The sequence below is a fragment of the Natator depressus genome, chromosome 10 (genome assembly GCF_965152275.1).
Source record: "Natator depressus isolate rNatDep1 chromosome 10, rNatDep2.hap1, whole genome shotgun sequence".
NCBI lineage: Eukaryota > Metazoa > Chordata > Testudines > Cheloniidae > Natator > Natator depressus.
The window spans coordinates 58,918,119-58,935,191 of record NC_134243.1 but is presented as its reverse complement, the minus strand read 5'-3'; the positions used below and the strand labels follow the sequence as shown (position 1 = coordinate 58,935,191).

The following is a 17,073-nucleotide window of genomic DNA, read 5'->3' as shown; positions in this document are numbered from 1 at the left end:
AGATGCTCCCTCATGTATGTGCCTTCCCTTGTCATCCCCCCATGTCAGGCCTGCTGGAAGTGCAGGGTTACCATATGCACAGTGGTGCTGGCACTTGATACAGGATCAGATTTGCGATGCACTGAGCATCTCAATAGACATCAGTTCAAGATCCACCTTGGGCAACTTCTTTCAAAAAGGGAAATGGCTCTAATGTGTACTTATTGGTAGAAATCAACAGAACATGGAAATAATCAACCCAAAGCTTACCATATAATACTACCTCCCCCACAAACTTGAAAAAATTTGCAAGCCTCTCTTAAGAAAACAAAAGGAGTCTGCCTGAGGAGGGGCATGAACTCTCTCTGTGGTCTGCTGCCCGTGGGATCAGGTGCTGCAGTATGGCACAATTGTTTGTCCTTCATCAGACGAGCTCACGTGCTGGGGGCTGCCTTACTTCAGTGCTTTGATCCCAGGGACCAGGAGAAGCAATGATGTGCTAGCATCTGGAGTGCTCGTGCAGCAGCACCATGGCAATGAATGCTGTCAAAACCAAATACTGAAGATTTCAGATCATTAGCAGAAATGCAAGAAATTACCAAAATACATTTCAAGAACCAAGAAATTTAAAAAATACATTTCAAGAGCTGAAAATCTGGTCCTCTCTTCCTCATTTGTCCAATCTAGATGGCAGCATTCTGCCTCTCTCCTACATGAGCTGATGACCTAACAACCCTCTAATGTGACACCCTGCTTTAAGTTCTACTGATGTCATCAGTCCATGGGAGAAACAACAAACCCCTTACAAAGCTCCAGGAACAATACTACAAAGTGATTTGCCTGCCTGGCATCTGTGACACTCCACATGGGAGTCAGAGTTTGCCTGTGCAGATCCCCTTTGTAGCATTAGGGCCTCGGCTGGTTAAGTTCCTTTTCTCTATTCATCATTAGAGATTTTTACAATACTCAAATTCTTCTTTTACTTTTAATGACAAGGGTTAAAGTTTTCTAAAGCACCTAAATGACTTAGGAGCCTAAATCTCATTGACTGTCAATGAGATTTAGGATCCTTAGTACCTAAGACAGTTTTGACAATGGGACATAAGCACTTCTGAAAATTTTACCCAAGGACTTCATGTGTCTTGCTGCATGTTTGTAAAGTGCCTGGTAACATTATGGCTCTATAGAAGTTATTTTTAATAGTTGTCAGCCAATATCAGAACATTTTTATCATCTTCTTTATTTTCAGGAGGCACAGAAAGGGGCAGCCTACTGAAAAATACAGAGGAAAAACACCTTCCTCTACTCCCCATTAGGTTAGAACAGATGGGTTTAATAACAAATCTTAAACATAGTAATATTTTAATAAGCTCATGCAGCCATTCTACTGAAAAAAGAAAACAAATGTCATGTCACCTTCGCTAATTCTGATAAATAATAAAACAGTAACTATCATTTTCTAATATACATATGTCTACTTTTATTAAGCCTCAGTGCTCAGAATCTTTTATCATGCATTTTAAACTCATATTAAAATCCAACATTTAAAGTGAAAACTAAAATAACATTAAGGTGAGGTCATGGATATCTATGGATAAAAACACTAAATATATATATTTAAAATAAAATTTTAGTGCATTTTTCTCTTTCCTTGATCGTTCCCATTATTTTCTCCTATCTTAGCCCTTCATCATAGATGTAAATGGTGTCACACACATTCCTCACGATTCACCATAGTACTGCAGCTCTGGGTAATGCTCAATGAGACCACACCACTTGTATGCCCTTCATCAAGCTGTAACCCCTCTCTCTCATCAACCACCTACTTGTCTACAGGTCCACACATTTCTGACTTGAATAACACAGGCCAATATCAAACATCTCCTCAGAAGTAGCAGGCAATACTAAGTACTGAATCTCTAGTAACAACTAAGTTGGATTTAAAACCCTCCCAACACCTCTCCTGAAGTTGTGAATGCTGGTTTTCAATCACTATGTATATATATTTTTGCTACAATAAGAAATGCTATTAAGTGGGAACCCTATAAAATTTAAATTCTAATACTGGCTCTTCAATAGCCTTCAGAAATTTATTTAAAATTGAAAAGACTGCCTATTCCCAGCTAAAGAATAAGCGACTTGTACAGCAAACTCTTTTTTAAAAATGCCACAATTCTTAGCAAGTGTTTCTGCTGCAGGAGGCACTTCCATTAAGACAAATACAATACGTCTGTCTTTCAGATACAGTGTGCTACATACATATTATTAAACAAATTTAACCCAACATTTCAACAGCAGGATGGTCCTTACTCTCCATCCACTCAAAACCTGATGTAGTCATTGAGTTTATGGATTCATTGCAGATTTGTTGAAACAAGGGGTCGTTCTTTAACTCCTCCAGTGTAGCATCGTCGTCTTGTCCCTGCTGACGACCTGGATCAAACAGTAGATTTGTATCTAAAGTATTCAGATCATTAATGCTGCCTGAGAGGTCGGAAGACAACCTGATGTCGCTGGAAAAGACAGATGCACCGTTATTGAGATCTGACACCACCTGATTCACCAGCTGCTGGTTGGTTTGCAGATTGTCCTCCCCTAAAAAGTCTTTTACAGTGCTGCTGAAATCTAATTGCTGTTCTCCAATTTCTGATTGTGCTTGGTTATCTCCAGAAGAAAAACTGATCTGATCGGTGCTGCTGTTTTTTGTGAGGTAACTTGGTGTTTGAAATTCATAAACTGAAGTGCTGGAATTGATCATATTTTGTGGGTTGGCACTAGGAAAAGTGGTGGATGTTTCTAAAATCTGAGTGAGATTCATCCTCGCTGTGTAATTTGAAGGCATGTTGTTCATTCCCAAACCTCTTACTGCATCATCGCTATCAGAATCAAGTTTGCTTAACAACACATTTGTTATTTTTTTAGTGTTTGTTTGTTTCTGAAGAGACGGGAAGGCTGTCTGCATCATAACAGTCAAAGGGACTGACTGACTCCTTTGAGCTATATTATTGGCACTAGTGTCTGCATGAATATTTGTGAACACATTGTGAACTTCAGGTGTCACTGGACTTCCGAAAGGGGTCAAGTTAGAGCGTGGTATATTAGAAACTGGATAGACAGTGCTTCCACTAAGATTACGTTGGCGATGGACAGCAGGGCTTACACTCCGGCATCTGAAACTGTTATTGAGAGAGGAACTTGTTCCTTTGTTGTCAAGAGGGGCAGGAACAGCAAAGCCTTCCTGCTTGTTGGTGCTATTTACAGAGGCTCCCTGATGTGATACAGGTGACACAGGAGTCACACGACCAAAGTGAGTATCATGGTGCCGGGACTGAGACTGATATGACTGGCCAGGAACTGCAAAAGCATGAGGTTTCCTGAAACGGTCTTCCACTAGCTCCTGATAGCTTGGAAGAATGCCATGATTTGAAACTGATGAATTAGTGACTCCACTGTACCCGTTATTCATCCACTCAAGTTTGGTTTTATCAGGGTGAGTAGCCATAGGTCGCTGCATTGGTTTCACAGGGCTACTCGAGACAATGCTGGCATCATGGTATGCCATACTGGAGCTTATTGGAGTAAATGCAAAAGGATTTCTGCATTCCACAGGACTAGGAGGGACACTGCTGCTGCAGTTTGAATGTGGTGTGCCAATGGGTGTATGCCGGCTACTTCCCAGAGCACTGTCTACAGGAGTAGTCTGAGCCAGTCGTGAGCATGGGCTCTCTCGTGACACACTCTGAGATCCAGCAATCATTTCTGACGTGGGTGTTGGGGTCGGAGTCGGGGTAGGTGTGGGAGTTGGGGTAGGTGTGGGAGTGTGAATTGGAGTGCCATTGTTGTGGATTGAATGGTAGAAGTGCGTATTGCTTGGATGAGATGACATTGGAGTTCCTTGAGCTGCTGTCTGATTCTGCAGTGCCATTCCCAGACAACTACCATAAGGATGAGAACTGTTCATTGACATTTGCTCCTCCATGAGCACCAGTTCCTCCACAATGCTGTCCTGTGTAAGGTCATCATCAAATGAAAAGAAGTTTTCATTTGATTGAGGGACTGTATGTTCGAATTCTTTTAACTCAGACTGCAGAGGTAACGGTAACTGATTTGAGGACTGTGCTTGTATTTGACCCAAAGCTGATTCTTGGATCTGGCTCTGTAACTGCTGGCTGTATGTATCCTGTTGTATTCCTTCACAGTGCACTGGCTCCCATACAGATTCCTGTAAATCATTAGAGCCAGACTGTCCTGCAATAGTCATAACACTGATATCTTGCTGCTGTTCAGCGTTCACAGATGTAAAGTCAGAAGTTTTAGTGATATGCTGCCATGCATTTGGATTAAAGCTGCCATCAGATTTTGAATCATTTTCTAAGATAAACAAATTTCCTTCCAATTTTACTTTTATATCTGGAGATGAGGCTGTGAGCTGCTGTCCCAAAGTGGAATCACTGGTATTTATAACATTGGAATTCAATGGACAGTTTGTCACTACGTGTGTTGAAGCTGTAGAATTTACTTTTATAGTGACCTTGCTAGGAACTTGAGCAAGTGCTCTAGCACTGTCATTTCTAGCTAATGATACAACCTTCTGAACCTTCTTAACACTGCTTCCTTTTTGACCTTCTATGCTACCTGCTGAAAGCTGCCCCACTAGTGGTTTCTTTACTGGTGGTACCTGGGACTCCTGAAGCGCAGAAGGTAGTCGCTTCCTTGGACTTTTAGTGCATGTTTTATCTTTAATAGTAGAATCACCACTAGGAGGTGAACTGATGCTGGTGTTGGAGAAGTTTTGAGTGGCAACTGAGAGAGTAAGAGTGCTTTGATTATTGCCTGCTGAAGAAACTGGTATGATTTCTTTAGGTCGAGCTTTATATTTGGTCCTTGCTCCTTCAGGTCTCTGATCACAGCCCTTAACTGTTTTCACTTCACTGATGCTCTCAGTTGAACCTTTCAAGGTTGTTCCCTCAAAATGATTCCTTTGAGCAGTAGGCAGGCCTGGTGCTCCTTTTATAGCTTTAGACACATCAGAATTCTCTTGGCACTGTATTGGGTTCTCATCCAGCAATGCTTCTGGTTCCATTTTGATCTCAACTGCAGGTGTAGCTACAACACTGCTTGTCTTGGATCCTGGAGACTGAAGTGAAACAACAGACCCATTTTTAATCTGCGGAACAGTCCTCGATTCTTCCATTGCTCCTGTACTGCTGTTCAATGAAGTAGTGTGTTTGACGGGTACACTACTGCTGCTAGGGGCAAGAGATATTGCTGTCATTTTTACCACGTTTAAGGAATTTACATGGGGAGCTGGCACAACTGTCTTGATTGGGCTACTGGTGAAAAGCACCGTAGTAGGCGAGCGGATGGTGAGAGCACTGGTGTTTGCTGGCTTAGGTAAGATCTGTGGGTAACGATGCCGGGCGGAACGGTCACCAACTGGACTGGCTGGAACATTCTGAGGAGTCTTTGGTGACTGCTTGACTGACTGCATGTGCTGAGTGACCACCTGAACATTGAGCGGAAGAACCTTGCCATCAGAGGAGCCCATTGGACTTGGAGATGTCACCAGCTGTCTGGTCCTCGGTACCTGTATGTGGAGAAAAAGGACAGTCAATTTAAACAAAAGTATGCATGCCCTACTTAATCTAATGGATAGAGTTAGATTAATGGGGAGTAAGAGTGCCACATCCTAAGGATTAAAAGGATGCTGCACTGTTTTTTATATATAAAACTGCAAACAGGCACCCATCCTACACTCTAGTTGCTCTTCCAGAATACGAACACTCACATCACCACCATCATGGACAATCCCAAAGAGATATAGCCTCCTTGCAGACCGTCACAGTAAATACTCAAAACATATAGTAAAGCTGCTCTTCCACCTCAATGGTCAACTGCCCCACAACTTACACATCAGATCACGAGAACAGATATAATGACAAGGCAACAAGGCCTCACTATCCCTAGGCTCACCTCTTCCCCAAGCTCCTGGGGAAAGGATGAAAGACAACAGAGTTGAGTACTAAGGCCAGCAAAAAATCAGAACAGAACAAATAATCCTTGTTGCCTAACCCAAAGGGACCCTGGTCCATGACTAGGCTCCTAGGCACTACGGTAATACAAATAATAATAATCCAGATAACTAAAATCTGCACTAGATACTTGGGGCTTGATTCTCGTAAAATTGAGGCTCTATTTTAAGTGCATTTTTGCAGAACAAAGGGGCATTCATTGACATGTCCAGGTCCCTTCCAGCCCTACATTTCTATGATTCAGATGCAGGACCTTGGAGTGTTGATTGAAGACAGATAGAGAGGGGAGGAGATCTTCAAACATTAATTTTTAAACTTCCACCAGTGAATAAAACACAAACCAAACATTATTCAGGCAGAAACTGGCTTAGCTATCAAAATATACAATAAAGCCAAAAATCAGCTTTTGTTCAGCCAAAACAAACAAGTCCGTACTACAGTATAGATATTCAAATAAAGGTTAAACTGATGCCAGTACAAAGCCCTCTGGACTAATGAAGCCACATTTACATACCATATGAAGGGCTTAAGCAATGCATTGGGTCTTGTGCAAGCTTCAGAACTCATGTAAATTTTGCCCTAAAGGTATAATGATTCCCATTTAAAATCCAAATTATTCCTGGTTTAAGTGCCACTGTCACTGATTTACACCAAGAATGAATGTGGCCCGTGCTGTGTAAGTGTCATTCTAACACATCCACATCCATCAGACAAAATTTTTACATTTCTGGCTTTGTCACTTATTTGGAACAACAGAAAAAGTCCCTGGAACAAGAAAAGAAGGGTCACTGAATCTCTCTCTCAACATTCATATAGCAACAGGAAGCCATTAGTCTGTGATAACTTTCTATTTGCTTAAATATTTCCAGAATGAATATAAAATAGAGAAAAACAGGTTTATAAGGTTGTCTGGGTTGAAAACTGTTGGAGCACATTACCGGTATGGGGCTGGGTACAGCTGCCACTACGATACCAATAGGCTGAGGAGACAAGATTGCAGGACTTCCATTAGAAATACTTGTTACTCCATTGGCTGTAGCTCCTTCTGTTTTCTTTGCTGGAGACTCTCCTGGCAAAGGAGACTGCAGTTTCTGTTCCTGTTGCTTCTTCTGGATCTTACGCTGTAGCTGCTGCTTGGCATCAACTGGTGATGGGAGAGTTGTCACTTGAGGCTGAAAAGAATTACTTTCAGCCGTGGGTATAAAAGCAGAGGGTTGAGGGATCCCTTTTATTCCTGAAAGTGAAAAGAACGAAAGTGATTTATGCCATGTATGTCGTGTGATATTTCTAAATCTAAATAAATACATGGCAACATGTGCGCATGTGTGCGCACGCACACAGACACAATGAAAATATTCATGAGGGATTTTGTACTTGGAATAGTTATTTACTGATTAAATTTATTTCTAATACTGATGATAAACCCCCTCGGTGCTGGGCAAGCTGGATACGCTTATGTTGTTGCTCAAATATTTTGCATCGGCATTTTGTTTCTAGAAATCCCAATTTGCAGTATCCAAGTTAACACAATACTGACAGTGTGTCCTTTGCATAACTGTCAGTAGATGGCAGTGAATATACTTTTAAAGCATCTTCAATCTGTTTTTTGTTGTTAATGTTTATATCACTTTTAAAAATTACACATTCCAAAACACAAGGTTGTGCCATGGACAAGATGTGCTGAACAGATTATACAGCATTTAAATCCCCTTGAACAGTCTGGGGAGAGTCCAGCAGTGTACGGTGTTGAACACCAGTTGCAGTACAAGTGTGGCAGGGATATTAGCTTGTAATAGGTAATGCTAGAAGTGCTTAATAGTGCTACCAGTGCACGGAAGGGTGGGAGACACAACATGGAGAAGGTGAAAAACGGAAAAGACAATTGAATGCAGAAGGGGAGATGGAGATACAGAAGACTGAGAAAAATACTCTCTGGAAACAGTGTCCCTGAAAGTCAGAGACAAACAGCAAAGCCTCCAGGCAACTGTTTTTACCTGTGTAGTCAGGACTAATCCACATTTTAACCTGTAACCAAATCATGTTACAACTTCAGAAAGTTTAGTAACAGTTCCAGGACTAGCATGTTCTTAAAATGATGCCTGTGTAAATGGGTTCTAACACGGTTTCCTTTCCACATCACAGGTGTTTAAAAGCTGTACATGAGGAATGCTGCAGCATGTTACAGCCTTCACCTCTCAATTCCTCTTTCACTTAAGAACTGAATTGTCCACATCTTGAATGACCTGGGCTGAATGTTGAAGGGGAAGAACAACTATGGGAATGCATGCAATCATGCTCTCTTTCAAATCTGCACTATGGACAAACTGTTCTCTGCAAAAAAAGCAAAGGTAGTTTGGTTCCAAAGAGGAAAGAAGAAGAGGTCTGGTGCCCAGACCATGGACAGAGAGGTGTGCGAGAGCTATCAGCTTCTATGGACAGCACAGAGGGAGAGAACTTCTGTAGTATCCTCATGAGCCCTCACGAGTGCTTGCAAGAATGATCCACTCACTCCCTTGGACTACCATCTCATCTAGAAGGGATGGAAAGAAGTTTCCTTGGCTGAAGTACTGAGTGAAGGGTCATTTATGGTTTTCTTGTGGTGGCACTGCTGGCAGCGCTGCTGAAGCTAAGAGCACATATCTGAGGGGCAGTATGAAGGAGATGGAGATTTGCACTGCCATGTATCAGCCCTGGATATGGGCAAGGAAAAGATAAGGGCCATCCGGAGTAGGAACTCTAGTTATGAGCTAGGAACTCTAAATTATGAGCCACCGATGCTAGTGCCTGAAAAGGGGGATGAGCCAGAGTTTAGCAGGGGAGGGGAGATTCATCTGTGATTTTTCCCATTTTATTTATTTATTTAAACAAATGATCATCGTGGTCAACCACCCTTTTTACATTCCGAAGGCTCTCTTTGTAGCCACGAGAGCTACCTGGATAGCATGCACAAGTTTACACTCATCCTTAATAGAACTATTGAGAACTTCTCAGGCCAGATGCTTTTTGAGACACAAAACACAAAGTGAGAACAAGTTTTGATGCACAAGAAATCATAATTTCCCCCTTATAACTCAAGAACAGCCTTTTGTACTTCAGCAATTTACTTCAAACCTTCCACACCACACAAGTATTCTCTGATTTCCTCTTAATAATCACGGGAGGTTTAAGACTAAAGGGAGTCTCTGAAAATGATGAGGGAACATGAGGAAATTTTTTTTTACACAAATAATCACAAGTTATTAAGCACTGGAACTCACGGCTACAGGATATGTTTGAGACAAAAAACTCAGTAAGATTCATAAAGGGACTGGACATTCATATGGATAACAAGAATATCCAGAGCTATAACAGTTACTGCTACTATAAATTTTGGAAGAGATAGTAAACCTCATGCTTCAGGTCTTAAGCCAGTCTCAATCTATTAAGGATTAGGAAGTTTCTTGCACCTTAGTCAAAACCACTGGGTTTTGGCCACTCTTGGAGATAGGATACCGGACTAGATGTATCAAGGGACTGTTTCAGTACGGCAATTCCTATGTTCCTATGTGTAAATTGTCTTTTAACTTTAACAATGGAGTATTTACTGCAGCTCCTTAATCATAAATGAAAAGCTAAATAAGATAAAATATTTGGGAGAGCTGCACAACCTCGCAAACTTGCACCAGCAGAAGCCCATCCACCCCGCCTACATAAGCCCTATTTTTCGTATGGTTGATGCTGACACCTGCTGACCTACTTGTGTTACCTGAACCAGAGCAAACACTTCAGGACAGTTTGCACCTGACGTGCATCAAGATTGCCCCTGAGAACATCAGTTGTTGAAAGAAAATTAAATAAGAGCGGAGATAAATTCACCTAACAGAAAATTCACACCAAATCTATCTATACGTATTTCCGAAGTGCTGTCACTGTGCTACTACAGCCCTGCTCCAACAAAGTATGTAAGCACATGCCTAAATTTAAGCATATGAACAGTCCCCGTGATTTTAATGTCATTGATCATATGCTTCAAGTTATGCATGCTCTCAAGTCAGGCTGGATTTGATTTAAATCAACTTGATTTAAATCATGATTTAAATCACTAGTCAGGAAGACTCGATTTAATCATGGATTTCTACATAAAAGTGCATTCTTGTTGGCTGGTATAACCTTAATACACATATTCTTCACAACACAGAGATAGATGTAGGTTTCATTTTTAGAAGGTACACGCTGTGCATTTTTAAAGTGATTTATTTTGAAAACTTTTCAGATAGTTTTATAGCTATATCAGAAAACGAATGATTGTCTGGTTATTTCATTTACCAAAGGTAACTGAAGCAGATATTTATGAAGTCACTGGGAGGTGAACTATCTCCAATTCAACAGGTTAATCATTAATATTTGGAGGATTTTCTTGCCATGCTGTATTAGGAGGAGGACATCACCAGACAGACATTTAAATGGTTTTATTTAACTAAAACAACGTTATGTATTCTGGATTTTTTTCTTCAACAGCAAACATATAACATTTTAACAAAACAAGCATATGAATTTTTGAATTTAGTTAAACATTCAAGTTTTTTAAAATCAGGTTTGTTTTTGTTAAAATTGTTTTAAACTAAAATAGTTAAATGAAATATTTAAAAAAAAACCAACAAAAATTAAATCGACTATGTCAGCCAAGTCAACATGAGAAACTTATAATACTGGCTTCTGCAGCTAACTCAGTCGTCTTCACCTTCATTTTCCTGTTTGTTCGTAATCTGGAAAAGAAAAACAAGCTTTCCTGCTTTTTCAGGTCCCAAACGATTTCTCAATTTGGAATGAATTAGTCCAAAGGAAGAAAATATTCTTTCTACACCAGCAGAAGAAGCTACTGCTGTTAAAAGTGAGATTATCACTTCAACAGTCTCTGAATCCAAGTGCTGAAGTGACTTCCACCAGTTCACTAGTGTGACTTTCTTTAAAACATCATCGGCAAACATACATTTCTTGAATGGTTCGCCCTTAGCTCTGAAGTTTATTATAGTTGGCATTATGGAGGGATGATTGCTGGTTGTCCATGTCATAGCCAACTCCTCTTCTTCAGCAGTTAAGGTTTGACTCTGGTGCCGAGTATTGAGAATATTTGCAAGAAAATGAGCTGGAGATAGCGCTTGCCCCATTCGTTTTTTTAATGCTTGTAATTTAACTCTGTCATTGCACATTTCTCTTTTTAAGATCTCACTCCGTTCCTTCCTAATTTCAACAGCATCAGCAATAAAACAGCTATTTCCCTGCATTTTGTTCAAGGCTACAGAAATAGGTGTCAGGGTACTCAGCATGTGTTCAACCTTTCTCTTAAGCCCAGTATTGAGAACTTTGGCTGTGACAGTGCCATCTATTTTTTCACGATTTTGTTCACAAACTGTCATCAGATTAGGCCAGTTCTTGATACAGGGCTCAAAACAGTCCACTACTGAGTTCCATCGCACGTCTTGTGGGAGAGTTAGCTTGGTTCCTCCCACTTTTTTCAGAGCAGCTGCTGCAAAGTGGTTGTTACAGAAGTATTTTGCAATTTCAACAACATTAGCCTTTATTTCTGGAACACTGAAGTCTTTGGCTAGGAGGTGCATCAAATGAGCACTGCAACCGTATGTAGCTTGAGAACTCTCTTCACTCTCTTCTAAATAATTTCTTCTCATCTTGGATACATTTGCAGCATTGTCTGTGACCAAGCTGCGTACTAGACATTTGAATTTTTTTTCACAGTTTGTTGTAGCTTTTACTGCTACTTCTTGTAAGGATTCTGCTGTGTGTGCATTTCCTGATGTATCAATTGTTTCTGTAAGGAAGACATTCCCTTCTTTTGTTGTCACACAAGCACATACAACATGATCATTGCGGACATTGCTCCACTATCAAGACTCAGATTAACAATTTCACCCTCTAGACCAGTGGTTCTTTACCTGGGGTGCAAGACGCCCTTTCTGGGGGTGCGAGACATGTCAGATTTTTTAGAAGGTAAATCATGGGGGGGAGGGATAGCTCAGTGGTTTGAGCATTAGCCTGCTAAACCCAGGGTTTTGAGTTCAATCCTTGAGAGGGCCATTTGGGATCTGGGGCAAAAATTGGGGATTGGTCCTGCTTTGAGCAGGGGGTTGGACCAGATGACCTCCTGAGGTCCCTTCCAACCCTGATATTCTATGATCTATGATCGAAAACACAAATTAAGCACAGGCACGTAAGTACAACTACTTTGTTTCATCAAACCTATGTATTTATTAACATTATACATTTTTTAACGATTACTGTAATATACAAAAAAAATATATTTAGGTTTAAAGAACTGACCTACTTCAACGATTTTTGGTAAGGGGTGCGAGAACATATTTTGAGAACCAAAGGGGTGCAGGCTGCAGTAAAGGTTAAGAACCACTGCTCTAGACCTTTTGCACACTGCTCAATTTCTCTTTCAAACACTTTAACCAGCAATTTGCCTGTGACATATATTCTGTTGGGTGGACTGTATCCTGGTCTTAATGACTGAACCATATTAATGAAGTGTGGGTTCTCAATCATACGGAAAGGAGAGTTTGTTGCATAAACAAACGGGGCAATTTTTTCATCAATTACCTCTTTTTGTAATCTGCTGGTTCTTATCACAAACTTATCTATGGTTGTTTCTGGATGATGGAGATTTTTTTTCTTTTTGCTACAGGTGATATACTGTGGCTATGTGACATACATGATGAGACTGAAACACTATCATTGGCAGATAACTCTGAAACTATAGAAAATGATGGTGATCTTGAAGGTGGATAGTCTTCAGAATCCTGTATGTTGAGGATGGATTCTCCTAAACAAAATAAGTCAATGCAGTTATTTAATTATTACCACCACACTGCTCATTTAGTATTACTCACTGAATTCACTGACACTCAGTACTACTTTAAAGGTGAAATTGTAAAAGGAGGAAGATCTGCCTATTTCAGCTATTTATTTTTTATCACAACTGTATCTAAAATGATAGTACCATAGAGTAACACCTATATTTTTTGCTCAAACATGAGAATTCAAGAATAGTCCAGAAGGAAGACAGGCAGTCCTTAAGAAAAAGTATGAAATAAAAAAGTTTACCAACCTGACTATCCTGCATGTTCAGACGTGTTCCTTTCATCATCTTCAATGCAGCTTCCTCCTGAGAAGTTACACTTCTCATGACGTTGTTTCATTCGGGCAACCAGGCCTTGCATTTCTTTGTTGCACTATTTGCATTTTGCCCGCTTGCCTGTCTTACCCACAGGTAGAGGAACTTCATTAAAATATTCCCAAACTCGATCTCTTTTACGGCCTGCTGCCATTATAGGTTTTCCCTTCTAGTGAGAGAATGGTATGGTAAATCTAAAATCAATGAAGGCTACACTCAGAAAGACCTCAAGACTTCTGGAATATGCTGCTCAAACAGTTTCACTCTTGTTACTTCTGCCTGTCCCTCCCTTCTCACATTTATCTCCAGACTTCTTCTTCTTGTCCAAATCTATTCCGCCCCCAAAAATCTTCTAGTCATTGAACTTTTTGAAACTTTGCACTTTTAGAGAGAGGTAAGGGATTGACTCTGTGTACACAAATTTGCAGAGGGACAATAGGGTTGAGGTCTGTTATTTCTCACCTCTATATATTATTTATTTAAAAATATTTTTGCTCTTAACAAGCATGTTATCTCTGGAGACACAAATCCACAGTTTGAGAACTGCAAAACTAAGCATCTCTGATGGTATCTTCTAGACTGAGCACTGAGTCCCATTGGGTAGATAGAAAGATTAACCTAAATAATCTATATAGAAGCCCCTGGAACCTCATAAGATTGGGTCCCTAATCCATGAACTATTGGAACTCATTGACAAAACTTTTCTTAAACATTACATGAATATATTGTCTCATACTATAGAATTAAAATTTATAATCCCTATTCCATGATGAGATATCTTTGAGCTATAATGTATCTTAATTAAAACTATCTTAGGTAAGTTTTTTCCTCAAAATCTGATTTAAATACAAAAATCCGTTAAAATTTTTTTTTTTTAAAAAAATCATTGATTTTTATCCACCATCTCAAGTGTTTTGAGAACCCGTCTGGGGCTAGTCTGGAAGGGATAGTCAATTCACCATCCAAGTGCTGATATGCAGCAGGGTGCACTGATGTCAATCAAACTGATTTAATGTAATCTTAATTTAAATCAGCAACCTGGAAACCTTTATTGGTTGTAATCTTGTTTTGCATTTGTACTTTTTAGTTATTTTTCTACAAAAAAGGTTGATTCCCCTTGGTTGGTATAACCATTAACATTGATGTGCAACCAAATATAGCCTTTACACTAAATTTGCACATACACATTTATTTAAGCAATCATATGCCTCAACATACATTTATTCAGATTCTTTTTACTTTTTTTTGTTAGAGCAGCTGAGCAGCGGGGGACAGCAGAGCAGCAAACAGCAGGAGTTTGCCTGGGATCTGTGTTGGTGAGTGTGTGTTTGGTGAGAGGATCGGAGTGTTTGTAGTGAGGGCAGCTTGAAAGTTTGAGCGAGTGCTTGATTGGTTGCCTGAAAAGGGCGGGAGTTGGGAGTGTTTTGTTTCAGGTGAGCCTGGCTGTTTAAAAAAGCTGGCGCTCCGCAAACCAGCTGAGTGGCAGGGAACCAGTTGAGCAGCGGGGGAGAGCAGAGCAGCAAACAGCAGGAGTTTGCCTGGGACCTGTGTTGGTGAGTATCTGGGTATGAGTGTGTGTTTGGTGAGAGGATCGGAGTGTTTGTAGTGAGAGCAGCTTAAAAGTTTGAGCGAGTGCTTGATTGGTTGGCTGAAAAGGGTGGGAGTTGGGAGTGTTTTGTTTCAGGTGAGCCTGGCTGTTTAAAAAAGCCGGCGGCTCCGCGAACCAGCTGAGGGGCGGGGGACAGCAGAGCAGCAAACAGCAGGAGTTTGCCTGGGAGTTCGCCTGGGGTGAGCCCACTGAGGCTTACACCTTAACTACTTCTCTGAGTAATTACTGCATCTCCTGAGGAAGCTCGTAGTAGGAAGGTAATATGGATGGGGAGTGTTCAGCTGTTGTGACCTGCACTGGATGTGCCATGTTTGTCTTTCTTCCACAAGACAGAAGCGACTTTGTGTGTACAAAGTGCAAGCTGGTCTCCATATTGGAAGAGAAGGTTCAAGGTCTGCAGCAACAGGTATCGACCCTGCGCTGCATAAGAGAAACTGAAGATTTCCTGGACAGACGTCAGGATATGCTTCTACGAGCACAAGGTTCTGAAGATTCAGAGCAGGCTGCGCAGCGGGGACAGGAGGACGGTGATGAAATTTGGCAACGTGACCTCCAGAAGAAGAAGGGGGAACGTCCATGTACCAGCAACGCAGATACAGGTAAGTAACCGTTTTCATGTTCTCTCCACAGGTACCATTGCGGGGAGTGGCCCAGATGATACGTCTGGGGGAAGGGAGCAGAAGGAGACTCCACCAGTTGAAAGGCATGAGATGCACTGTCCTAAGGTTGGGGGTTCCACGACCACCACTCCCAAGAGAAGGAGGCGGGTGGTGGTGGTCGGGGACTCTCTCCTCAGGGGGACTGAGTCATCTATCTGCCGCCCTGACCGGGAAAACAGAGAAGTCTGCTGCTTGCAAGGGCTAAGATTCGTGATGTGACGGAGAGTCTGCCGAGACTCATCAAGCCCTCGGACTACTACCCCTTCCTGCTTTTCCACGTGGGCACCAATGATACTGCCAAGAATGACCTTGAGCGGATCACTGCAGACTACGTGGCTCTGGGAAGGAGGATAAAGGAGTATGAGGCGCAAGTGGTGTTCTCGTCCATCCTCCCCGTGGAAGGAAAAGGCCGGGGTAGGGATCGTCGAATCGTGGAAGTCAATGAATGGCTACGCAGGTGGTGTCAGAGAGAAGGCTTTGGATTCTTCGACCATGGGATGGTGTTCCAAGAAGGAGGAGTGCTAGGCAGAGACGGGCTCCACCTAACGAAGAGAGGGAAGAGCATCTTCGCGAGCAGGCTGGCTAACCTAGTGAGGAGGGCTTTAAACTAGGTTCACCAGGGGAAGGAGACCAAAGCCCTGAGGTAGGTGGGGAAGCGGGATACTGGGAGGAAGCACGAGCAGGAGCGTGTGAGAGGGGAGGGCTCCTGCCTCATACTGAGAACGAGGGGCGATCAGCGGGTTATCTCAAGTGCCTATATACAAATGCACAAAGCCTGGGAAACAAGCAGGGAGAACTGGAGGTCCTGGCAAAGTCAGGGAATTATGATGTGATTGGAATAACAGAGACTTGGTGGGATAACTCGCATGACTGGAGAACTGTCATGGATGGGTATAAACTGTTCAGGGAGGCCAGAAAAGGTGGGGGAGTTGCACTGTATGTAAGGGAGCAGTATGACTGCTCAGAGCTCAAGTATGAAACTGCAGAAAAACCTGAGAGTCTCTGGATTAAGTTTAGAAGCGTGAGCAACAAGGGTGATGTCGTGGTGGGAGTCTGCTATACACCACCGGACCAGGGGGATGACGTGGACGAGGCTTTCTTCCAGCAACTCGCAAAAGCTACTAGATCGCACGCCCTGGTTCTCATGGGTGACTTCAATCATCCTGATATCTGCTGGGAGAGCAATACAGCGGTGCACAGACAATCCAGGAAGTTTTTGGAAACTGTAGGGGACCATTTCCTGGTGCAAGTGCTGGAGGAACCAACTAGGGACGGAGCTCTTGACCTGCTGCTCACAAACCGGGAAGAATTAGTAGGGGAAGCAAAAGTGGATGGGAACCTGGGAGGCAGTGACCATGAGATGGTTGAGTTCAGGATCCTGACACAAGGAAGAAAGGAAAGCAGCAGAATACGGACCCTGGACTTCAGAAAAGCAGACTTTGACTCCCTCCGGGAACTGATGGGCAGGATCCCCTGGGAGAATAGCATGAGGGGGAAAGGAGTCCAGGAGAGCTGGCTGTATTTTAAACAATCCTTATTGTGGTTACAGGGACAAACCATTCCGATGTGTAGAAAGAACAGTAAATATGGCAGGCGACCAGCTTGGCTTAACAGTGAAATCCT

The 17,073-nt window shown here is 41.9% G+C and overlaps 1 protein-coding gene across 1 annotated transcript in view; it reads right to left on the bottom strand.

Moving 5' to 3' along the window:
* Positions 1-660: 660 nt before the first annotated feature.
* The window catches only part of RFX7 (regulatory factor X7), a 116,017-nt gene continuing 99,604 nt past the window's right edge, over positions 661-17,073 (bottom strand). The window contains exons 8-9 of the mRNA XM_074966299.1: positions 6,950-7,245; positions 661-5,566 (exon numbers count right to left, since the gene is read on the bottom strand). Coding sequence (XP_074822400.1) covers positions 2,255-5,566; positions 6,950-7,245 — 3,608 coding nt within the window. The 3' untranslated portion in view covers positions 661-2,254. The remainder of the gene's footprint in view (positions 5,567-6,949; positions 7,246-17,073) is intronic.